The sequence below is a fragment of the Colius striatus genome, chromosome 1 (genome assembly GCF_028858725.1).
Source record: "Colius striatus isolate bColStr4 chromosome 1, bColStr4.1.hap1, whole genome shotgun sequence".
NCBI lineage: Eukaryota > Metazoa > Chordata > Aves > Coliiformes > Coliidae > Colius > Colius striatus.
Genome location: NC_084759.1, coordinates 146,979,387 through 147,005,497, shown reverse-complemented (window position 1 = coordinate 147,005,497; position 26,111 = coordinate 146,979,387). Strand labels below are relative to the sequence as shown.

Here is a 26,111-nt window from a genome sequence, read left to right as displayed (position 1 = left end):
CTTGCAGCTTTTGTGTCTTTTCCCTGTGAAAAACACAGTTTGCTGAGAAATGTCCAAACAACTTTAAAGATTATATCCTTACCCAATCCACTGGAGCTGGCACATAATACATTTTCTTTTAACAAACTACTAGTTATCATATATTATATTTTCAATGTCTTAAACCATTCAGCTAATAGAGAGAGTAGGACAAGGAAAACTCACAGGATGAGCAAATACAGGCTGCAGTGCTTCTGTTGAACAAGCCTTTAATATCTTGCAAAGTGTTTCTCACATTGAAGATAAATCATGTTGAGGATAAATATGTTATAAAGAAAAGTATTAGAATCCACATTTAATAAAAGGCTGTGACACAAGGTTCACAGAGCGAGAGAGAGGGTTAAGGACAATGGACTTTGTTGGCATCCCATCGATGCCAACAAGTAGAAGTAAGATTATAAAGGGACTTTGTTTTGCTGTTTATAAAGTTCAAGCTTGCTACAAAATTAAGGGCATGCAAGAAGTGTATCTGCTTGCATGTTTTTCTCCAGGAAAGAATAATTACTGTGTTCATGCATGCCAATCAGTTAATTTTGTGCAAGAACAGCTGAAGGCAATTTGAATGTTCAGGTTACTCAAAGTAAATAAGAAGCAGCACATAGACAAAAGGAACTTTTGTGAAATGCACGTTTTACGTCTCTCATTTTGAAAAGAGTCTTTTGTGGGGAGGGAGTGCTTTTTAAATCCTAAAGTTTGTTTTCATTTAAATAAAATAGTCTCTTCCCTATCACTCGTATAACATGCTCCAGATAGGTGTTGTTGTGTTCGTACTACCAATGAAAGTGATAAAAACCAGCCAGGCCTCTTTCACCCATCTAATTCCAAGGTGGAATGAAGGATTTTTTTCTTCTCTGCATTGTGGAGGACAAAGAGAAACCGAGTCCTTCATGAACTCAGCATCCAAAACCCAAATAAAGGGCCTGGTCTGAAGTGTCTTTTGTCCATCAGAGGACTAGGCAGGGTATTTGCTCATCATGTGCCCTAGGGGACCAGTGGCTCTCCTCTTTCCCTGTGTCACACGTACCTTAGTATTTATCGGTGCTCTGGTGGGATGAAGCCTCATGTGGATTCGAAAAGACTTTTAGGAAATGAAGAAACCCTTTGGAGGGACATGATGAGCAGCATTAGGGTACCTTCCAGCACCTTAACTCAACGATCCCAATCTTCCTGCAGTGCTTGACACGTCCTCGCACCTGCCTTGGAGAGGAGGACTGTGCCGCTGCTACCAAGGCCCCCACAGACACCCTGGTCACAGGAAGGCAGGTGAAATGGCCTCGTTCTTCCGGAGCGAGGAGATGAGCCTGATGCAGCTCTTCCTGCAGGTGGAGGCTGCCTACTGCTGCGTGTCCGAGCTTGGGGAGCTGGGTCTGGTCCAGTTCAGAGATGTGAGTAGTGCCTGGCCAGCACACCGAGCTGTGGGAGACGTGCCCTGGGGTGTGCTTGTCCTTCCCTCAAAGCACTTGGGGGAGGTGCACCTGCAGGGTGGTTAAAAAGCCCATGGCAAGAGCAGGACTTCCCCAAAGATGATCTGAAAGCCAATCACCATGCCAAGACCCAATCTATCCCCGAGTCCACATAAACTACTCTGCACAACTTTAGGACAATTTCTTCTACCAACAGAAAACAAGGCATCTCTCTGTGAGAGTCCATCTATGACTCCTGATGCTACAGCAAGACTGGGTGGAAATTAATCTTGTAAAAGGCCGTAGTGTCCTTGGCCGTAACAAAATGCCACACCTCAAGTGCTGTGTTCAGTTCTGGGCCCCTCACTACAACAAATACATTGAGGTGCTGGAGTGTGTCCAGAGATGGGCAACACAGCTGGTGAAGGGTCTAGAGAACAAGTCTGATGAGGAGTAGCTGAGGGAGTAGGGGTTGTTTAGTCTGGAGAAGAGGAGACTGATGGAAGACATGGTCTCTTCTCCCATGTAATGAGTTATAGGATAAGAGGAAATGACCTTAAGTTGCTTCAAATGAGGTTTAGATTGGAGATTAGGAAGAACTTTTTCACTGAGTGGGTTGTTAGACACTGACACAGGCTGCCCAGGAAGGTGGTGGAGTCACCATCCCTAGAGATATTTACAAACCATGTAGATGAGTTTCTGAGGGACATGGGTTAGTGGTGGGCTTAGTGTTAGGTTAGTAGTTGGATTTGATGACATTAAAGGTATTTTCAACCAAAATGATTCTATAATTCTATGAAACCCATGGTGTTGCCTTGCCTCTGGGAGTCTGTAAGATGCAGTGGTGTTGGCTGTTCATATCGAAAGCATTAATCTTCTGCTGATGTTAAAAATGAGTGCGCAGAAGTGTGCAGCCTCCAGCCTCAGGCTTGTTTTCCCTCCTGTTTTTAGCTGAATGCAAATGTCAACAGCTTCCAGAGAAAGTTTGTGAATGAAGTGAGAAGGTGTGAATCCTTGGAGAGGATCCTGCGTAAGTAAACGCTTGTCAAATGCAATCGGCTTTCTGCCAACTAGTGGTGTGGGATTTATTTCTTTGTTAAGTGCTCTCACACTGTGGAGCAGAATTAGTAGCAAAATGGTGATGTTTTCATCTGAGCCCCTGGAAATGTTTTGAATGTGTCAGCTAATTACCACCACTCCATATGGGCAATAAATTGTTGCCCCTGTTTTGAAAATGGTTAACTGAATTGAAAGGAGGTTAATTAGCTGATATAAAATCCCAAAATAAATCTGGAGCTGGACAGGAGGCTAATCCAGATAATCTGACTCTGACACTGGTGCACCAGCCATTGGCACATGCTTCCCATGGCCAATGGGGACAAATCCTTAAAACTCAAGTGGCAGAGCTGGCAGTGCCTGCTGTCCCATGGACCTGTGCCCTGTGAGCTCTGGGGTCCCACCGCCACATCATGAGTGCTCACCATAGCTACACCTATGGTGACAGCACTTGCCACTGCTACAGAGGAATGAATCCTGAGCTTGCCCTGTGGCTCATTCACTGCCACAGGCAAGGGGTGCAGATCTGGCTATTTGTGCCAGGTCTCTGGTGGTAGCGGCTACCATGACTGCAGGAGAAACAGTATCTTCACTGAGAAAGGAGGCTTCTGGGTGTCCAGTTCTTGATAGTTGTGTATATGCACTGTGATGTGATATATATATATATATATGTGTATGTATATATGTATGATATACACCCTTGTATATGCCCTTTGTCACACCTCAAGGCCTTAGAAGTAGCTAGTGAACAGGATGATGTAGCAGGGATGACTCTACATTGAGACTTCTTTGTCTTTTTCTTGCAGGTTTTCTGGAAAATGAGATGGAAGACAATGTTGAGATAGTCAAACTAGAAAAGTACCCAGAGACCCCCCTACCTCGGGAAATGATTGATATGGAGGTACAGAATTTGGAGCGGGTCAAAGAGAGGGAAGGTGATGTGCACTGGAATGGCTGTGTAACATGCTCGATACAGCTCTCCCTCGCAAGGAAGGAGCTGGTAGCTGAGGCTGGCACAGCTTTCCCTGCATCTGGCAGTGCTCCCCAAGATGCTGTCTCAGCAGTTAGGTTAAGGTTGGTCTTACTGCTTTTTCCTAAAGGAGCCCAATATATTTAACCATCCCCTGTGAAATGACTCTCTGGTCCCACATATTAATGGAGAAGCATCATTGCCACAGAGTGCTCCCATCATCCTGTGGGAGAGAATGAGGAAGGCTTTGGTGATTAACCGGGACAGCTGATGTTAGAACTGGCTTCACTGCATAAAAACCCCAGGGCTACCTGTCCTGGTGGGAGTATGGTTGCGATACAGTAATTCTGGGGCCTGACACAGGTATCCGTGTCTTGCTTTTGGATGTGCAAGGGATGTTTTATTCTAAAGGAAGCTAAGCTTACCAATGGGCTAATTTTAAAGTGCTGCACATGCAGATGACTAGGAAGAAAGATCATGGTTTCCAAGGGCTTCACCTTGATGAGTAAGGTGGTTGCCTAGTGTGTTCCTGGACCCATATCCTCACCTAATTTTTGGCCTATAGCTAATGAACCTAAGCTAATGGCTATGTTGTAGGCCACTTTTGTAGTCAGTAGACTGACAGACCAGCTGAGGTCTGAGATATCCTGTGGGGAACCACAGAGGTGTCAAGATAGGCTGTGATGTCTGTGCCACGTACTGACTGATCTGTCTGTGCTTTGGTCGGGTGAATGAGAACTCTAAGGCCAGAAGAGGACAAAGCACACTCTAGGGAATGTGGCAATGGGAAAATAAGGCATTGATGAAAGTCTTCCTACAAACTTAATGTTTTTTGAAGTGCTCACTGAATATTTCTGTATTCCCCCTTGGAAAAAAACCCAACCACCTATTGTTTGAGATTTGGTATCAGCCTAGTAAAGGGACACAGGTCTGCTTCAGAGCATTTCTGTATGTGCTTGGACTCTAAACAGGCAGTGCTGGAGAAACTTGAAGCCGAGCTGCTGGAAGCCAACAGGAACCAGCAAACCCTGAAGCAGAACTTCCTTGAGCTGATGGAGCTCAAACATCTGCTGAAGAAAACTCAGGACTTCTTTGAGGTGATAGATCTCTTTGTCCTTCCAACAGAGATGTAAAGGTTCCTGAAAATAGACATTTTCATGTGATGTGTTGTTGTTACTGATTTTTAATCAAAACACAGCAGTCTTTACTACAAGCCTCAGTTGCTTCAGAGTCTGCATCACTCCGAGTCAACAGGCTTCAAGATCTTGGTTCCCAAATCTCTTAGAAAATGACATTTATGCTTTTCAGTTGCTAAGATATAGTTTACCTCTTTGGGTTTTTCCCCCCTCCTTTTGTCTAAATGTGGAAACTATCTTTTCGGGGAAAAAAAAAGAAATATCAGGAGAAAAATGTGAAAATAGTTTTCAAACTGGCAATGCTGAATGCTTTTTAAAACTAATGTTTTCCAGGCAGAAACCAACCTGACAGATGATTTCTTCAGTGAAGACACATCTGGGCTGCTGGAGCTGAGAAGCAATCCTGCTGCTGCAGCTGCCAAGCTGGGGTGTGTATTGGCAATGGCCTCCATCTTGGCCAAGCTTCCCACCTGCACTGCATTGCTGTGACATTAGTACACTTCAGGTGCTTAACAGGGGTTGCTTACCAGCCTCTTCAGTGTAGCTGTTTAATGAAGATGGAAGAGTGAATGTCTTCTGAAATTATCATCAAAACTATGGCCAGGTTATGGGGCAGTGGGACAAATGGACTTCCAGGCCACCAATTCCAGTGACTCCTTAGTAGGTATTGACTAAAGATTGTTATTTTATGGCATCTCTCCAGTGGCTTCTGGACTCAGGCATCTGGATACCAGCCTGGTCCTCAGGCATGAACCACAGCAAAAGCCATGGGACTGCTTGCATTGGGCTTTGTCTGCATTAGAAAGTGGTACTGAGAGTATGAGTTCAGGGAGTGGAAATGCCACCATGTTTCTGTGTGTTGATGATGGTAACCTGGTGGATAGTATAGGCTCAAACAGCTTTCCCTTGTGTCTGTATCAGCCAGATATGGTGAAACTTACTGATGGCGTTCTTCCAGGCTGGAGTTTTATCTGCTCCTGCTGATATTTCTGATGTGTTGTTCTGAGCAAAGCATATGCCTGCAAACAGCTTGCCTTGTTGGGTGTTATATCAGACTGTTATGCTGCACTTCAAAGGTGCAGTCTGGGAAAACAGGAGGGAGTAAAGATAAACCAACAATTGAAAATTGCTACCTCCCTACCTGTCATTCAAGCACTCTCTGCTCATGTGACTTTAAGCATCTCTCTGTTACTCCATTTCTAGCCATCATTGTCTCTTTTTTTTTTCTGTTGATCTGGGGAGTACTTATAATGTTTTAAAGAAAGGATAAAGTCAGTAGATTGGTATAAGGGCCAGGCTTGATCAAGGAGGCCTTTCCTAGAAGCCCCTACAGCAGCAGCAGAGTCCTGGGTATCATGGATTAGAAAACAAGAGGTTGTAAAATCACGTCTGTTACAGGTCCTAAAAGACCTAGAATGGGTCTGTGATTTATTTGTCTTTTAACTCTTCTCAGATTCACAGCAGGGGTAATAAGAAGGGAAAGGATAATACCCTTTGAGCGTTTACTGTGGCGAGCCTGCAGAGGAAACATCTACCTGAGGTACACTGAAATGGACACCCCCCTGGAGGACCCTGTGACAGTAGGTACCAATCTATTTTGCTTCACACTGCTCCTCTTGCATGCCTGTGACCTGCAGAACCCAAACCAGTGCCGTGTCCGTGCCACCTCACCAGAGCTGTGTGTCTGAAGGCATCTTGTAGAAGAAAGGCAGGAAAGTTTGAGGACTGGATGGGAGTTGGGAGTTTTTTGACATTACTTTTGCCTTTTGTCATTAATGGGGTGGCTTCTTTCTCCTGCCTGGCTAACATGCTTGTGAGTCCTAGCAGGGTGGCTTTGTTATGGGGACCCTGGGGAGGTGGGCTGCAGCTAGGGCTGGCCACAGAGGGTCGATGGGGTGAGCCCTGTGCCCCAGTGGACCTCTCCACTCCATGTTGCTCCTTCTCTCATAACCCAGAACTGTCGCCTGTGCCTGGTCCCTGAAAGAGCATCTAGGGAAAATGTTGTTGCTGGAAAGCTGGGGCTGGGGGAAAAGAACAACCCAGCGGAGAGCCTGCTCAAAAAAAAAAACCTCTACTACCTTTTCCATGCCAGACTCTGTGCTCTGAGTGTGTTAAATTCTGCTTGAATCGTGTTGCAGAGAGAAGAGGTGAAGAAGAACGTGTTCATTATCTTTCACCAAGGAGAGCAGCTTAAACAAAAAATCAAGAAGATTTGTGACGGGTAAGGCAGGGCCTTGGGCAAGCCACAGTGACTCCCACAGAGGTGTTTACCTTTTAGCCCAAACTCCTGAATTTGGAGCTGTCAGCTCTGTCACCGAGCTCCCTTCCACTCCTTCAGCTCTCCTGCTGCTAATCATGAAAGATATCAGTCACCTTGGCACTTGGAAATCGAAGTCCTAAATTTTCCAAAGTGATTTAAAGATCTTGGGAGCTTCATTTGCTTGGTTTTTAACTTGGGAATTCTTAAAGGGGACTGGGTTTCAAGAAATACTCTGCATTCTTCTGCTGAAAACCAGGGGCCCTAACTTGGGCACTGGGAACGTGGTAATCCTTGACCTGCTCTCAAGCCTGCATTTCTTCATAAAAAGATGATGCCATAGTTTATTCAACCCTTTCCCAAGGCCTTTGAGCAATAATCTGTGTAATCTCAGACAGAACTCAGGAGAAAAATGAAGCTTCATACAACCTGACTTGTTTCCACCCTTTTAAGCACCTTGAAAAGATAGTTCAGGTTGAATAGTTTGTTACTCTTTCATAACACCGACAACCAATGGGCTTCGTTGCGGTGTAAGTCAGATGTGATGAAGGGATCTGTCTGCTGTCCCCGGGCCTGTTTGAGGCACAGCCCCTCAGCCAAGCAGGGCCAGCCGAAGCACCCGCAGGCCACAGAAGGTCACAGGGAGGGGGTGAGCAATTTCTCTCACCCAATTTGTGCACTCAGAGTAGGTATTTCCTTACATCCTGCCTTTAATCAGAATAAAAGCATGAAGGTCAGTTCATCCAGGTGGGAGAACTGACGTCAGTCTCATGAAGCAACAGCCCCCTGGGGACTATTAACAATGGCTGCATTAGAAATGGGGCCCTCCAAGATGCCTTCTGCTGGCAGAGGAAGGCAATCCTCAACCTGAGAGCAAATCCTTAGGTGGGCACGTCTTTCTATAAAGCAGCCAAGAGAGTGTGGGCAGCTGGAGAAAGACTCACGGCTCTCAGCCATTGATTTTTGATCCTGAACCTCAGACACAGAAGGAGTTTTGCATTCATTGCTATGCAGGATCGACTGCTGCTGCCAGTGGTCTTTGAATCATGGAATCATAGAATGGTTTGGGTTGGAAGGGACTTTCTTATCTTTCTGGATTACCATTTTCTGCTTATGTCCCTTTTCTTTGCCTGCTTTTTTAGTGCTGCTCAGTAGCCTTCTTCCTTTCTGCACTCTGCTGATGGCAAACGCTGCATTTGCCCTGTGCTGATGGCCTTGCAAGTGGCCAGACCATATATTTAGAGCTGGCTGGGGTTGGCCACATGCAGGTTCTTCATTTTGGAGGATTTTTCTTTCCCCTGCAGGGTTTAAAATTCCCTGCAGTAAAAAGCCCAATATTTTTTTCTTTTTTTTTTTTTTTTTTCTGAGGAGGAAGTAAAAAAATAAGGCAGTGAGATGCCTATCAGGATTTTCATTATTCATTGAACCCAGAATCACCCAAACCCAAGACACAATATTCTGCTATGGGGTGCAGCTGGGGGCACACAGCCAGGAAACACTGGGAGTGTGAGCCGTGATGTGCAGGGTGGGCCATGACATGCAAAGTTGTTATGAGCTAGTGGCATGAATATGGTGGTAGGTTCATAGAAAGGAACTTAGGCTGGTTTCGCTCAGCCTCTTGGAACTGAAGGAAAACATACCTACCTAAGAGAAATTCACAGGATGACCTTTGCAGTGCTAGTGCCCTGGTTTATGTTTATTGCCAGCTATCAACTTATCCTTTGTGTCTTTTCTTCCTCTCTTTTGATTTTTTTTTGCTTGCTAATGTGCACGTATATATGAATATTTTGCTGAGTGGCAGTTTTTAAAATGTACTATTCCTGTGATCCTCCTTTTGTGCTCTGTGGGCCATCAGCCATCCCTGGTATGCAGGCCAAGACGTGTTGGATGGGTCCATCTTTAGGGCAGGGTTAACTATGCCTAAAGCAGATGGCAGTGTCATTCCAGTCCCAGCAGGACATTTCTGTTTAGCACTTAGTCATCATTCATGACAAGTAAATATCCTGCAAAAATCATGGGACTGGTATAAGCCAGTCTCCTGCAAGGCAGGCTAAGATTTGTTTGCAGAGCAGTGTGCCTCAGGTTATGCTTGTAGTCCCTGCTTGACTCTAATTGGTAACATTAGTCTGCCAATTTCATGAGAATTAAGTCCACGCACAAATTTATTAGTGAAAGGTGTAGAGGGAGCAGAGGGGAGGAAAAATGTAAGGATTTTTCTTTTCCTCCTTTTCTTGCGGCTGCCCCAGTGCTAATGTGAATACTAAACTGGATTTATCAATGTAAGGATTCCCTGCTGAATTCTCCTGGAGCTTTCAGAGATGTCTGTGCCATTAGGGCAAAGCTGATACTCAGTATGCAAAATGGCTGTTAAAAGATCAAAGCAACACTGCTGCAATAACATTATTGGAAACGGGGGAACAGTACAGCATGGAGGAATAAGCTTTCAAGTTTGATTAAAAATCCCTATTAAAGAAGAACTAAGAGCTGTGAAGAATAAGAAGATGGAAATAATTAGGTAGGGTGAATAACCTTTGGAAATGAATACCAGGTGTTGAGTGAGGAGAGATTCAATTCTAGAAAGGGAAGTTTAGCTGAAGAGCACGTGCTGTCATTACACACAGCTCTCTGCTGATCTCTGGGAAACTGCAGCATATTTTGTTCAATTTCAACTGTCCCCACTTGTGTGCCTGCTGGAACTGAATTTGAAGAGCAGGTGGTGATGTATTCTGTGCTCAGACAAAGCCAGAACATGATGCTTATCTGTACACTGAGCATGCACGTTTTTGTCTCTTAAACAAGGGACAGACCTCTATGACCCTGTTACATCTTCTTCTTATTCCTCTCACGTGCAGATAGCCAGCCCTTCAGCCACCCTAACCCAGTGAAACTCCACTGCAGGATGGTGGAAGTGAGTTGCCTTAGGTGGGCAGAGGATATCCACTCTGTAAAGAGCAGTGATCTCTTCCTGCAGACAACTGTTGGGGCAATACTGAAGGATGAGATTTATAAAGACCTCGAAGTAGCAAGGCTGGCACAAGCACTGGATACCACTGAACAAACCAAACAGGAAAAAGTGAAGGGATTTCTGCTACTTACTGCATCACCTCAGCTCAGCTAAAGCTTGTAGACACATACAAGACACAGCACACCTTGTGATTTCTAAGGTCTCAGTGGGAACTCCTTGTGCTTGCTCTATGCTCATCAAGTATACTCTGGGACTTGTTTTGCAGGCAGGACAGGTGCCTGTATGCTTTTCAGAGAGATAGGAAATGTAGTTATTTCTAACAGGCTGTATTGGGTTCATAGAGTGTCTTTAAGGTACCACAGCATGCTGTACTAGTGTAAGCACCATCCTACTAGTGCGACTTGTGGCTGTACTAGAAAAGATTGTGTTGCATACTATGGATGAAGCAGTCTAGAGCAACAGCATGGAGATAACATCTTCATTCACGTATTAGAAGCCCACATTAGTCTTTATACCACATTAAGCAAACTAGCTGAATCTCTCAAGTATGGCCTTGAGTATATTTTTATTTTTATATATATATATAAGCATTTATAGTGGCCTGGCCATGTCTAAGCTGACATAACAGATACCTCTTTCAGGTGTTTAAAAAACTTCATCCATCCCTCCCTTGCTCCCAATCTGTCTAGCCAAACAGATGGACCAGAAGCAGCAAGCCAGCTATTTGCTCATCTTCCACTCGTTTTATCCTGGAAATACGGCCCGGTTTGGTTATTTGGGGGTTTTTTTACAGGGTTATTTACTCACGCAGCCTGCATGCAGAAAGGGTGTTTGCCGGCTGTGCAGCAGTAAGCTCAGCCGATGCCTTCCCACAGTGCCCGGGAGCAAGTAGTGCAGAGACTGGGAGATGGTATTTTTTCAGCCTCGGTGCAAGAGGGACATCTGTTGGCTACAGCCTCTGATAACAGGGATGACTTTGCTAGGGTGTATTGAGGGTTTTCGTTGTGTCTCTTTGCAGCTTAAGCAGCTTGTGGGCGTAAAGGAAGTACCTACCTATCAGGGCTGACTGTTACTGTATGATATCATGTACCTTGTAACACCTGAGACAGGGAGCATTTTTTCAGCTAGAGCAGCTGAAGGGATCTTGTTTCTCATAAAGGGATAAATGTACCTTTTTGCACCCTTCTGGGAGACCAGGCACAACTTTGTGGTATGTAAGAAGAGAATACTGCCAGGTGAGAAGTAAATTTCTGTTTCCCCACCTCTGAGCTGAGAGGAGCCCAGAGGAAGAAAAAGTCCATCAAATAAATGGTGGTTTTCACTTCTTTTTTACTGAGGGTAGATTTCGTGCCACGGTCTATCCATGTCCAGAGTCTGCCGCTGAGCGCCGAGAAATGCTTGATGGAGTTAACACGAGGATCGAGGATTTAAACACAGTAAGTGGCAGCGGCCTTGCTGGTGTCTGAACCCTGCTAGTGGGACTGTGTCAGGACCACACCTTTTGGAAGGATTTCTGCGGGTCCCAAGGCAGGAGGGAGTGAACACTGTTTGAGTGAGGTGGCCTGCTGGCACTCCCTCTGTGGATGCCTGTGGCTGCAAAGCCTCCACAGAAGTCTGCTTCCAAACTGACTTTTACTCCCAAGCATCATGGGCAGCTAGGCTTCTTCAGGGCTTCTAGGCCACAGGTTGTCTTCCTAACATGTTATCTCCATCGCTTACCTATACAACTGCACTGTAGTGCCACATGATGTGTGGACATCTTATCAGGGCCATGAACTGTATCTCTACCAGTGCAGGCACGCTCCTGGATGTGATGTGCCCCAAGCTCATGGCACAGAGATGCCTATAGGAGCTGGCAGAGTGGGAGGGCATGGTGAGATGTGACCAGTCTGTAAGCAATTGGGTAAAGAGCTAATCCCACAGCTCAGTAACTCCTGATGATCTCCTCATGGCCTTGGGCCATGCAGGGAGAGTCCTTAGTAAGCAGCATTGTGCACTTGGTGTCCTCCTGGCTCCAGACCTGCACAGGCTGCCCTCCAGGATATTCCATACATTCATATGAACCTCTCCCACCCCACAGACCTCTTCTACCTCCCTTCCCCAAATAACTGCTGATTATGTCACCTATGCCTTCCTATCTCAAGTGCTTCCTGTGCTGTGCTTACAGGTGATGACCCAAACCGAGTCCCACCGCCAGCGACTGCTGCATGAGGCAGCAGCCAATTTGTGGTCCTGGGGGATCAAGGTGAAGAAAATCAAGGCCATCTACCACATCCTGAATTGCTGTAACATCGATGTCACCCAGCAATGCGTCATTGCGGAGATCTGGTTCCCAGTGGCTGATGCTGGCCGGATAAAAAAAGCTCTCCATCAGGGAATGGTAAGAGAACAACATTTTGGGTCCCTGGAGCTCTCACCCAAGCTGAATGGTTGACATGTTGATCATATGTTCACACTTCTGTTAACATAAAGCTGGGCTCCCTTTTCTGTTTTAATTGAAGTTGAGGTTGTCACCTGATCGCTTGGCCTCAGGGAGTTTAAGGTCAGCATTAAATCTTAGGGGGTGTTTGTGATTGACCCACGAGTCAGCAGCGCTGGCAGCTTTCCCTGAACAAATCGGCACAGAAAATGGAAAACTCTGGATATTAGTAAAAGGATTGAGGTATAACACCCTTGAGCCCAGCTTTCATATTACTGCCTGTGCATGTTTGGACAGAGATTGTGGTGTTGTGGGACTCATTCTTCCCTGCTGGCCACCCTGACTATCTGTTCTTGTCACTGGGTTTCCAGGAGCGCAGTGGCTCTGCTATCGCCCCAATCCTTACAGCCATACACACCAGGATGGCACCACCCACCTTCAACAGGACTAACAAGTTCACAGCTGGGTTTCAGAACATCGTGGATGCATATGGTGTGGGCAACTACAGGGAGATTAACCCAGGTGAGAAACACTCAGCTACTTGCACCTGGCTTGCTAGAGCCAAAGCGAAAAGCCTTTGAGCTTCATCACTATCCTAAAATATGCATTTACTGCTGACTGAGAAATCGAAATCATCTTTTCTACTGGTAAAAATCAATAATGTTTGGTGCATAGGCATGGATTTTCTCAGGCAAAAAATTGGGCAGTTCGTCTTCAGTGATTGATTGTGGCAGGGATAATGAAGTACAAAAATACAGGATGGGGAATAAGTGGTGAGGTAGCAGTTCAGAGGAAAATAAAATGAGCTCACCAGACAAATAGAAGTTGAATCATGAGGCAAAAAAAGGCCAAAAGGACCTGAGAAAAGTGTGAAGACAGTAGAGAAGCTCAGAGACCACTGAGAATGATCAGAAACCTAGAAATAGGGTGCATGGGAAAATAATGAATGAACTCAGATTGTTGAGACTGAGAAGACTGAGAAACATGATAATAAACTTCAAGTGCACTATTCTGCTGCAGAACAACTATCTAGGCATGGTGTTTATTATGGTGAGACAAGAAACAAAGGCTAAAACTGCAGGGAAGATGCAGGTCATACAGTTGGACAATCCTTCTGATGACAAAGCTAGTTCCTCACTAGACCTGACTGCCTGGTGAGTAGGGGAGGGATTGTGGAGACCTTTGAGGGCAGCAGCTGTGAGGAACAGGCTGATGGAGTGGACTGCTTCTCTGCTGAGGTCTTTTTGATTAGAAGGAGCTGAACTTCTCGTCCTTTCCATCCTGCAGCTCCATACACCATCATTACCTTCCCCTTCTTGTTTGCGGTGATGTTTGGGGACTGTGGTCATGGTGCTGTCATGCTGGGCTTTGCACTCTGGATGGTCATGAATGAGAAAAGCCTTCTGGCCCAGAAGAGCACTAACGAGGTGAGTACAGGGAGCTGGTGCACCCTATCAGCACAGGAAAAGGCCCATCCTCCCCATTTGAGAAAAGGGGGCATCCGGCCTCCCAAAAGCTTGAGTGGACATCCTTTGAAGATGTTTGTGAGGCACAGATTTGACAAGTAGTTCTGCCTCCTTCTACACAGGGACCTGGGTGGGCCCAAGGAGCACGGAATTTCCTATGAGTAATTGTACATACTTAGACCAGTAGAGTCAAGACTCCTGTTGGCTGAGGCCCATTATTTGATGGAACTGCACATGCTTTGGTCACTGGCACTGCCTTCTCCTCCTGCAGATCTGGAACACCTTTTTCAGTGGCCGCTACCTGATCCTGCTCATGGGCATATTCTCTATGTACACTGGCTTCATCTACAACGACTGCTTCTCCAAATCATTCAACATCTTTGGCTCTTCCTGGCATGTCATCGCTATGTTTAAAAATAACAGTTGGAAGTAAGTGGCTAAATGTGGGGAAACAAGTGAAAACACACCAAATGGGGCACGTAGGCCCTTAAAGAAAGACACAGTGAGGACTGTGTGAGGAAGAGAAGCACTCCCTGCTGTGAATGCAGTCATGAATGAATCAGAGGGTTTGTCTGACACACTGAAACAAACCCACTATTGAAATGGAAATGTAGAGTCCCTGGGAACGTGCCTGTTTGTCCAGGCATTGATGTGCATAAAAAACTGCAGGTGGCTGGGACCAACGCACAGAGAACTATCGGTGTGATGGAGGCTGTCATTGTGTAGCATCCATTTAGACACACACACACACACATACACACACACACACACACACGCTTAAGCCCAGGATAACTGTTCACAGAAGGGCTGGAGTCCATGACAGGTATCATATAGCAGTCCTCAGCACATCTCACATAAATGTACCGTCGGCTTATATGGCGAGATTAAAGTGCAAAGGCTATTTCACCTTTGTTTTGTAGTAACAGTGTGCTCATGGAAAATACACAGTTGCAGTTGGATCCAGCAGTCCCAGGAGTCTACTCTGGAAATCCATATCCGTTCGGAATAGATCCGGTAATTAAATTAAATTGCTCTAGGATAATTTGCATTTCAGCCCTGTTTCTACATATCAGGTGCATCAGTAGCATACTGCTGTCTCTCCTGAAGCCATGCTCCTCTCTTCTTGATCTTTGCCTGCTCTTTTTATAGCAGTTGTGATGCATTTCTTTATCAATCAAGGATATATATTGGTGACAGTTTTGCACAGGCAGCAGCAAAACGGTACATAGGAAGGAACTTTGGTTTCACTGGAGAGTGGCCTTGTGCTGCAGTCTCCACTCTGTCACCAGGCTGCTGGACTCAGTTTCCTTACTTGACTACTTAACCCATTCCAGAGCTACCTTGCAAGTTTGATGGCAAATTCCTAATTTCTATGCAGTGTATTTATTGTATGAAGTGTGAGGTAAATGCCAGTATTAGTTAATGGATACATATTTTCTTCTCTGTGTCTGGTTTCCTTTCTCTTGATGTTCTCTCTTTATCAGGTATTAAAACGCATTTGCTAACATCAAACTTTCCTGTTTCAATCTTCGTATCAGCCAATGAGCCTCTGTGTTGCTGGATGCACTCTCATTGCAGCTGGTCACAAAGAAACTCTGGCTTCCCCTGATTTGCAGAGGGATTGACCTTGTAGTAAGTTTTTCACAAACTAAGCTCTAAAGCTCTGCCCAATTTGCAGAGGGATTGACCTTGTAGTAAGTTATTCACAAGTTGAGCTCTAAAGCTCTGTCCAGGACACAGTCAGTGCAGTTCAAGAAGACATGACAGAGAAACAGGAATTTTCTGTACACTGCCTCGACATATCGCTAATTCAGGTTTAACCCAGGCCAGCACCTCTTCAGCCCTACCTGCTACTTGCTCCAGAGGTTGAGACCCCTGCCTGAGAGGGAGGAAAGGCTGAACAAGTGAATCATAGAATCATAGAATCATTTCAGTTGGAATAAACCTTTAAGGTCTGTTAACCTCACACTGCCAAGCCTACCACTACACCATGTCCCTCAGCACCTCATCTACACAGCTTGTAAATATCTTCAGGGATGGTGACTCCACCACTTCCCTGGGCGACCTAATGCAGTGAACTCTCTCAGTGGAGAATTTTTTCCTAATATCCAATCTAAATCTGCCCTGGTCCAACTTGAGGCTATATCCTCTTGTCTTATCACTTGGTAGAAGAGATCAGCTGTCACCTTGCTACAACCTCATTTCAGGCAGCTGTAGAGAGTGATAAGGTCTCCTATGAGCCTCCTTTTCTCCAAACTAAACAACCCCAGTTCCCTCAGCCGCTCCTCATCAGACTCGTGCTCATCAGATTTGTTCTCTAGACCCTTCACCAGCTTTGTTGCCCATCTCTGGTCAAGCTCCAGCACCTCAGTGTCTGGCAGGGCAGGAGCAGACTGGAAAGCACCAGCTCCCACGTGACTATCTCTCTGGAAATTATCTGTAATCTTCCCAGAAGGATGGGTGACTCTTGGCACTTTGCAAGTCCTGAGGTTTATTTTGGAAAAGAAAAACATCAGCCTGAGCTGGGGAGGCTAGGCAGTCTCTTCCACAGCCATAGAAGAGGGAAAGCATGACAGTGCAAAGGTACATGAGCTAATATTTTACCTTTCAAATAATCCTGTCTTCCCTCCTTTCTGTGCAGGCACTATACTTAATATCAAAAAAAAAAAAAAAAAGATATCTACTTACTGTCTCTGAGGTGAGAAGACTTTGGGATCTAGGAAGTTTTAGAAGAAAGGTGAAAGGGTCCCAAAGCTTTGTAGCATAAAAGAGGCAGGATGGAGAAGAGGCACATGGTTACTGTCTTAACATGACTGAAAAGTTACTTTGGAGAGGCAGGCAGTAATCTGATCTCCATGGCCAAGGAGCTGGAATGAGCTATTTTATTGTTCAAATGAAATCTTGAATATGCTCTGCCCTCATTACTTCTCTGGTGAATATGGAACAAATTTCCATATCAGCAGGAGAGATTTCCTCCTGTCTTTCCACTTCTACTAAAGGAGATGAGTCAGCCTAGGGGCAAGGAATGACACTGAAAAGATCTAGGTTCTGCTACCAGCCTTTGCATTGGTTTATGAGGGACCAAGGCAAAAGTTACTACAAGATTTTAAACCCATATTACTTCCTCAGTTAAACAAGGATAATACTTGATACCTCTTAGATGAGAGAAGCTTTTCAGAGTGGAAAAAAAAAATCTAGATTTCTTTCACTTGTTAAGTTCTTACTAGAACTGATAGGAGTAAAGTGATGACATCAAAGCGACAACTTCCACAAATCTGTTATTGAGAAAACACCTGAGAACCTTTCTCTTCTGTCTCTGCTCCTTTCCCCAAAGATCTGGAATATTGCGTCAAACAAGCTGACTTTCCTGAACTCCTACAAAATGAAGATGTCAGTTGTCCTAGGGATCGTGCACATGATTTTTGGGGTGGTACTCAGTCTCTTCAATCACATGTAAGTATGTTTCACCAAGCCCATTGCTGCAGCATGGAAGTCCTCATCTCCAATGTTCTTCATTTAGAAGAAACCTCATTTTTCAGTGTGGTGGTCTGAATTTTTCCCTTTCCCCAGAGAGAGTAGAAAAGCCCTGTATAGTGACCGATTAACACCAGTGTTGGTGCAGATTGCTGAGTCCAGGGGCTGGAATGGTGGCCCTCACATTGCAGATGATATTCTCTTGGATAAACTCTTTTTTTACTTCCTCTTATACTCTTGGTTCTTCAAATACCAAAGTACACTGAATTAAAGAATATATTGTGTGTAGATATATGTATATATATATTTAAAAATACATAACATCTCCTACAATTGAAAACTTTTTTCTTGAAAGTCAGAATCTTTTGGTCTAATCCACAGCACACAGAAATCATGCACAGTGCCTGTGCATGGATTTCACGTGACTTAGTGGGCCTTTGGTCAGGATCTGTGGGTATGCATGTCAGTACCTCTGCCTCTGTTTTACAACAAAAAATAAGAAATGATGTTAGAGTGGAGAGGCTGTCACTACCGTCTTGAGAAACTCCAAAGCTGGAAGGTGTGTAGTGACCTTCAAGGGCAGAAAGTTTCTACAGATGACAGAGGGAAGGATTGCCCCTGCAGGACTGATCATACACCTGGTTCTGACCTTCCTCAGTTTATAATGCTTAACTTTGTAAATTAGCTATGTCTTGAAAATTGGCTTCTATTTCAATGTAGTCATCTTTTGAGGGAGTGACAAAGCTTTTATATTTAAATAGGGACTTTCATTGTTAAAGTCTGCAATTCCAGACTTCTTTCTTGGCTAGTAATAGTTATGTGTTTCTTATGTTATTTTCCAAAAACTAAGTAGTGTACAGTAGTGCCATACTTGGGTGAAACTTTGTATTAATATCTAGTGTATTAATTGTAGTGTTCTGATTCTTTCCAGCTACTTCAAGAAATACATAAACATTGTCCTTCAGTTCATTCCAGAGATGATTTTTATTATCTCTCTTTTTGGCTACCTGGTCTTCATGATTATTTTCAAATGGTGTCATTTTGATGCTCACTCATCCCAGAGTGCACCAAGCATCCTCATCCACTTCATTAATATGTTTCTCTTCAATTACGATGACTCTTCAAATGCTCCTTTATATCTACATCAGGTATGGATCAAGCAGCTTGAATCCACTGTGGCTGGTTTTGGATTCACAGTGAGTGTTGTGGGGAGTGGGCATAAAGGTGGGGAACAGGGTCAGAAGCTCAATCATAAGTGTAGTCACATAAGGGAAGCTTGTTCTAGTGTTTGTGTTGGCTTTGTAGACAAGTAGGACAGAGAAGTTACCAGTGATGCAGAGGAAACTTTCTTAATCTCATCATTGCAAGAATGATGATTCATTTTAAGATGCTTTTGTGGAAGAAAACAAAGAAAGGTGATTAGAGATACAAAGCTGAGTATTGCAGAAGTGTTGTCCCAAAGTCTTGGCATGGTGCTAGAGACAAAGCAAGACTTTTCTTTCTTTGATAGTTGTTGTTTCTTCTTTGGAAAACTCGAAAACTTTCTGTTTTCAGATAAAAAATAGAAGTAACTAGAGGATCTTCTGACAGCTTTTTGTCAGAAATATCTGCTTGGGAAAGCTCATTTTAAAAAAACAAAACCAAAAGCAAAAAAAAGTGTCCCATAACAGAAGCCTTCTCTTAAAGTCATCTCTGTATATTTGCTTAGAACACGGATTACTTTTTTCTTGCTTGATTTCACATCAGCATCTTCAAAAAGTCATTACAACATCTTGCTTTGTAACAACCCAAAGCCATTCCAAAATGATGGTGGTTTCTTTTTTTGTCTATGCCAGCCACCTGGCTAGTCTGAATACAAAGATTGTATGAGACCAACCAACCATAAGGTCTGTTCTCCCTAGTAACAAGCAATAGAACAAGAAGAAATGGCCTCAAGTTGCACCAGAGCAGGTTCAGGCTGGGTATGAGGAGGAATTTCTTTACTGAAAGGGTTGTCAAGCATTGGGACCAGCTGCCCAGGCAGGTGCTGTAGTCACTGTCCCTGGAGGTGTTTAAGAGACAGTTGAATGCTGCACTTAGGGAAATGGTCTAGTGGTTGATAGAGCTGGGATAAAGACTGGACTCGATGATCTTAAAGGTCTCTTTCAGCTGAAATGATTCTATGATTCTATGTTGATCATAGATCTGAAGCAGCTTTAAATAAATGCAAAATTTGTGCTTTGGACATTTATTTCTTGGGTTTTTTTAATTTTTGTTTTTCTTATACTACTACAATCAGTTATATTAGGACATCCAATGGGGATGGCATATTGCAACAAGAACACCTTATATTATGGGAGCAATGTATTATCAAACCTAAGCTATAAGGATTTAATTCCCTTCTGGAACTGCAATCCTGGAACAAATCCTGGATTCCCTGCTTTCCAGAGGAAGACTTGGTTCTTGGTTCTTCATGCAACATTTCTACATTTCCAGGCAAGGTAGACTGACTGACATACCCAACAGTTAGGACATATGATTGAGACACTGGAGAGTCAGGTGCAAGTCAGTAACACTGGGTTTTGGCAAATTACCCTTTCCAAGATAAAAGCTTTTAATCTCTGGCTTTCTGGAGCCATGAAGAGTACACATTTATTTTCATGCCTTTTACAAGCAGAGGAGACTCAACCAATACAGGGAGTATATCTGTTGTATCAAGAAAAAATCCATTTTATAGAGTCAGGTTTCTAACCATAAGTATGGTTTGCTAAAGGAAGTAAAGTAAATTTTTTGCACTTCTCATTGTTTTGTCTTCTAGAAAGAAGTGCAGAGCTTCTTGGTTATATTTGCTCTGATTGCTGTTCCCTGGATGCTGCTAATTAAACCATTCATCCTCCGAGCCAACTACCAGAAAGAGCAACGCATGGTAAGGCATCTGGATCGGGCAAGGGTATTCAGTGCAGCAAAGGCAAAGCTGAGAACGCTGACCCCAAAAACTGTCTGCTTTTCTCTGATCTCAGAGTTCCTCCAGTGATTTCAAACTATGCTTTATGGCAAGACTATGTGTATGGACGTTTTTCTGAGCCGTCTTCTTGGGAAGCGGGAGCTTTGTTCACAAAGCCATACTTTATTTGTTGTGAGAGGACTTAGGCTAATGTTGAGCTCTTTGAAGTGTTGCATCCAAAACCAGAGAAAGTTTAGAAAGACTGAAATGCTGGTAAAGTCATGACAGGACAAGACCAGTCTGACCACTGGTTGGCTGCTCTGTAGGAATGGGACATCTGTGATAGTCCTTGCCTTGGTAAGAATAACACTACTTGGAAGAGAGGCTTAGTTTAATACTGTTGCCTACTTTTCAGTGGTGTGTTCTTCCCTAAATGATTGCCTTCACAGTGATGGAGCCCTCTTTCCCATGGGCTCTGTGGTTTGCCCAGAGCTTCAGCGTGTAACTGTGGCAGCTGCAGTTCCCCAGTTGTTCATTAATTCTCTCCTTTATTACACCAACAGGACTTGACTTGTCTGTCAGGATTTACTTCTCTTTACAGTCAGAGTTAGTGCCTGAAGTACCTTTTATAGGGCACAGATGTTTCCATTTGAAGAAAGAGATGTTGGTTATGCTGTGTGACCTTTTCCAACCCAGTCGTTTCTGACCTATAACTGAAAGCCAGGTCCCTGGGAGACCTTTGCAGCCCTGCCTCTGTGCTGTAATTTCTTATTTTGTCATTCTTGTGGGATTTGGATGAAAGCTTGACATGGCTGACTCCATCTTCTGCTTTTATGCTAGTAACATCTGACAGCTTTTACCCACCTTCTATTATGCCCCTGTATTTCTGTTCCTAATTTTCATATGTTAGCTGTCTGATCACATCGTACATTTATCCAGATTTATATGTTTGTAACAAAGTCTACTCTCTGTGCTGACATTCAGGTAAAGTAAAGATAAAGTGGGTGTGACAATCATTATTGCGGCAATAGGAAACAATATGTTATCATGAGACCTTGACCATGAAACCTGCTGGGAGTTATAAAGAGTGACAGGACAAAAACTGACAGAAGCTATGAGGTCCATGTTTGGTTATGCTGTATAATAGGATGGTTATGAGCATGTAATGGGCTATCCTTATGCTGTGCTGTCGTTTCTGGAGTGAGGCTCAGATCAGGTTATTCAGGCCTCTAGAAAGGCTCTGTAAAACATGATGACAGAGAGAAGATGGGCTGTCATGAGGCTTTTGTCAATTTAAATAAATCAAGAGACCTGATTGTATTTCTGTCTGTATTCCAGGAACTGTGTGACCTTCTTCAAGTCACTTAATCCTTTCAGGTTCCATTTCCCTTTCACTTGATGATACTTCCTTTGATTTGTACCCATTTAATTGAGATCATCAGCTTTAATGTGCCTCAGTTTTCTCATTTGTCAAAAGTGATGGATCCTCTCATGGTGGGCTTAAAAGTGCATTGTGAGACTGGAAACTGGCTCTAAATTAGTTGGAATCACTGGAAAATGCTCTAGTATGGAAAATACTTAAGTAGTATTAGCCATTCAGCAGGAGTACTCAGTTCCTGTGGTCCATAATGACTGACTATTTTTGACATTTTCCTCATGTTCATGACATAGTCCTTCATGTGTTATCCATCATGAGATTATTGATGGAGTTCTGTGCCATGATCTACTTCATTTTAGTATCAACCTGTAGCATGACACAAGTGACATATTGCATTTTGTTTCTGAAAGATTCGATCTCAAGCCATCTCAGCAAACCCTGGAGGTGAAAATGAGGTAGATGTCCCAGAAACCAATCACTCCATGAAAGCTTCCCAGGGAGATCATCATGGTGGTGGCCATGGAGAACATGAGGATGGTGGTGAAGAGGTAAGAAAATGTGGAAAGAAAATTACTCACAGACACAATAGTAGTAGAAAGTCAAGCAGAATGCTTTTTCAGAGTTGCCAGCCCTTCTTTTTAACAAGATACCAAGACACACTGTTGCAACAGTTTGTGTTTCCAAGTCAAGTAAGCTTTGAATTTTCTCATAATTAAGTCCTCTAAATCTTCCCTATAAATTGGCCTGATGAGGTCAGGCATTCTTACACACCTTAATCTTTTACAAACATCAGCTTTTGTTTCCCCAGAGGAGGTTGTTTAATTTCTACATTGCTCCCAGAGAAGGTCAAGCTTTCCTTAAGAGTCAGTGAGATTTCCTTTCTTCATTGAAAAGTTGTCAGCCTGCAGTGTTGTCTAGGGAGAAAAGTATTCTTTGGGCAGATATTGTTAAGGGCTTCTGTAGTCTGCAGCAGCAGGGTTAAAAAAAAAGTGACAAAAGTGTCTGTAGCAGTTGGAAATAACAACGACATTGAGTGTGGATGTGGCTGACTTCCCAATCACAGGCAATCTCCACAAACTTAGAAGATACGCTTATTCAGTGATATCTCCAAAATGTGTGTGCCAATAGGCACATAGCCTGAAAAACCTTATTTTGTATAAGAATTTTTGTCTCTATGAGAAATCATAAAGGTTGATAGCAAATGAATTGCCATCTTATTCCAAGTTTGAAATTGTAAGACAGGAATATGAGCTGGTTCCTGAGCATCTGCTTTTCATTGGAATGACATTTCTCTGGGGAGAATATATGGGAAGATCGCATAGAATTGTCAATTGTCAAAGCAGTCTCTTTATCTGGGAACTACCTGTGTGTTGCTCAGGACATATCAAGGAAAAGGCAGGAGTGTGAAAAGCCTTTGGTGCAATGTTGCTCAGTTCACCAGGAAGCCCTGAACTAAGAGCTAATAAAATGTGTTTGGGTTTCTGTTGTTCCAGTTCAACTTTGGAGACACGTTTGTCCACCAAGCCATCCATACCATTGAATACTGCCTTGGCTGCATCTCCAACACAGCATCTTACTTGCGGCTCTGGGCACTGAGCTTAGCCCATGCACGTGAGTGATTGACCACCTGTTAGTTGCCTCACCAGCAACTCCATGCTGATTGCTGCTTCTACCAGTCTTTGATCATTGCTCCGAATTTCACCATGAAATCAAAGTTGTCCTTGTGGACATTTTCATCTGAGAATGGTTTGCTTCATGTCAGATCAATCCAAGTGTTTCATGGCGATTGTCTCAGTTTTCAGTGGTGATCCCTGGCAGCTGTGTATCGGGAAGACCCTGACTGCATTTCTTGGCCGAGGCCACTTTCCCACATTGCTCTGTAGCCATGCCTCTGGAATAGTCCTTATTGTGTGTGGCATGGTGGGAAATGCAGTCCAAATGAGTAGTCCAGTCCATAGAGGTAAAGGTAGTGTGGGAACCATAGCTTTGTTTCCTATGAGGTGCTTGCTATATAGCCTAAGGGTATGCAGATGACTGTCAAAATGACTTGAAATTGTTATTTTGATTTGGTTCAGCAAACTAGAAAGAACAACTTTGTTTCAATAACTCCTAGAATTTGTCATTTTCACTGGGACTTTTCCCAGCAATGTAAGAAATGTACATAAGAAATTTCCATAAGAAATGTACAGCATTTCAACGTCTTTCATCTTCATCTATGATAAAAACAAATGCTCAAATGCTCAAATACTAGAAATTGCCTCAGACTGGAACTTCAGATTTTCAACGACTCTAATTTTTCTGAAATGTTTTTTATTGACACTGCTGTACTGCCTCTGGCGAGGAGCTGCACCTGCCCTCAAGAACTGGGCACACAAAAAATGAAAACAAAAGGTGGGGCTTGCTATGGGTTGACAGGGGTGAGCTGAACTTCTTGGTACAAAAATGAGCTTAGTGGGAGTTGAATGGAAGCTAATACACATTAGCTTTACTTAAAGGATAGATATCTAAAGGAAACAAATGAATTTAAAAGCATAGTTAAGGACTATGTGTTATATCAGAATTCTGCCTGGAAAACCACCATATTCCTTTGCAGTCCTACGAACTGGCACTGACAGGAGTATTTTTTCCCAAGGGTAGCAGTTGCAAGGCATCCCTTGCATCTGAAGTAACAGGTCATTGAGTTAGAATATGGCTGAAGCACTAATGACTGGCAAAATGGAAGTGTGAACTGGTGGCTGGAGCATCTGAATGGAGAAGAGCTGGGCTAAGTCCTTGCTTTGTCTGTATGACAAATGTTGCTCAGTATTGTATCCTCTGTGACTGGGACAGATAAATTAGGAACAAGTTATTGAGCTGAAAGGACACATTAGATATACTAGTTCTGTGAATGTTGATATAAACCAGTGCAGGAAAAAAACCATCTTTAAATGCATTCAAGCAACCTAAACACCAATACAGTCTGCCTTGGGTGGGACCAGTCAGTTGTGTTCTGTTTTTTTTCCTCCACAGCTTCTCCATGACACCCTAAGAAGTGGTTTGGAGAACAAATGGAAATTACACGTCTCCTGCGTCTTAGCTAGCATTGATCAGTACAGCTTGTACCTAATCTACACGTATATTGACTATGTCAATCGACCATTTCACTGGGAGTTAGCAGCAGGCAGTCCTCGAAGGCACCACATACTATCTCTCCCTCACGTTAAAGAGGTGCAAATTAAACTGATGAACTGTATCATGCCAGGGTAATAGCAATCTTGGCAGTGTGCTTGCACAGACTTGTGATGCCAAGCCAAGCCAAAATGGCATCATAAACTTCTCACACAGTGGAGAGGAGTGATGGAAGACAAGCTGTATCCACTTTCCATCCCCAGTCATCAAGGAGGGGCAGGGTGACCATACATTATTACTGTCATGTACATTTTACTGTCATGTACATGGTTACTGTCACATACATTTTATCCTAGGCCAACTCATCTATCTAGGAAAAACGAGTGAGCTGCTAGACTCTCTCTGTCCACAGCTGTTGCTCAGCACTGTTTTCCCTTCATTTCCTATTGCAGAACTGTCAGAGGTCCTTTGGACCATGGTGATGCACAATGGGCTCAACAACAGCAGCTGGATAGGCCTCATCGTCATCTTCATCATCTTTGCGGCATTTGCAGTGCTGACAGTAGCCATCCTGCTTGTCATGGAGGGACTCTCAGCCTTCCTGCACGCCCTGCGTCTGCACTGGTAGGTTGTGTGGTCTCTTTTTTTGGAGCTTTTCCTGGAGCAATCTTTGGGAGGGATCAGGCTGTGGAAACAGGTGACTGCACCAGCCGCTGTTGGACGTGCTGCTCTAGTACTCAGTGCATTAGGACACCAGTCCCCCTTGGCAAATGAAGGGAGGCAGACTCCTCCAGAGGGAGGTCAGAGCTCCCTGCCCTATCTCTGAGATGCTCCCTGGAGCATCCTGGCTGTCCTCCTGAACCTGTGGTGTCTGTGGGCACGTGTGGCAAATGGCAGCTTGCAGTTCTGCCCTAGGTGAACACACAAAGTCACTGAGGCCACTTTGACCTGCATGATAAGGCCTGAAGGCACCACAGCCACACCACTGGTTGTGTCTGCCACCTGTAGTTACCATCAAACAAGACAGCTGTAGACTTCCTACAGCAGCACAAACCTTTGGCCAGGTCCACAAAACCTGCTGAAAACTTGGGTCCATGCTGTGCCATTAGCACAGGTTGAGCTCCCACCAGAGTATGTAATGAACCAGTAGTATTGCAGCTCTCAGAGCTGCTAGAAGCAGTTCAGTGGCCAAGCAAGGTCCTGCTGATCATCCTGATGAGGAGTGTTTCTAGTCTGATTGATGGAAAATCAAAGCTGATGCATGCCAGGTCACTCTCTGGGATTCCTGTGTCTCACTATTGTCTCCAAAAGGCCCTATGTTCTTGACTCAGAGGCCACCATCTCCTGTGGCCTCCATTTTCCTGTGGGTGGCACATTTCAGCCAAACAGGTAGCACTGATACCCCACTTCTGCTCCTCCCCAGGGTGGAGTTCCAGAACAAGTTCTACATGGGAGCTGGGTACAAATTTTCTCCGTTCTCCTTCAAGCACATCATCGATGGTACCACAGAAGAGTGA

General features: G+C 44.1%; 1 protein-coding gene across 2 annotated transcripts; it reads left to right on the top strand.

The window, feature by feature from the left end:
• The first annotated feature begins 1,307 nt into the window (after positions 1-1,307).
• Positions 1,308-26,111, top strand: ATP6V0A4 (ATPase H+ transporting V0 subunit a4). Of its 2 annotated transcripts, XM_010198418.2 has the most exons (20): positions 1,308-1,424; positions 2,394-2,472; positions 3,305-3,399; positions 4,440-4,565; positions 4,938-5,032; positions 6,058-6,184; positions 6,743-6,825; positions 11,169-11,262; positions 11,994-12,206; positions 12,617-12,767; positions 13,533-13,672; positions 13,983-14,140; positions 14,632-14,725; positions 17,046-17,164; positions 18,117-18,333; positions 19,983-20,090; positions 21,897-22,034; positions 22,980-23,097; positions 25,047-25,218; positions 26,018-26,111. In XM_010198418.2, the coding sequence occupies exons 1-20, from the start codon at positions 1,308-1,310 to the stop codon at positions 26,109-26,111; spliced, it is 2,538 nt and encodes an 845-aa protein (XP_010196720.2). The 2 variants fall into 2 exon arrangements, with proteins under 2 accessions (XP_010196720.2, XP_061844888.1); XM_061988904.1 differs by lacking the exon at positions 21,897-22,034.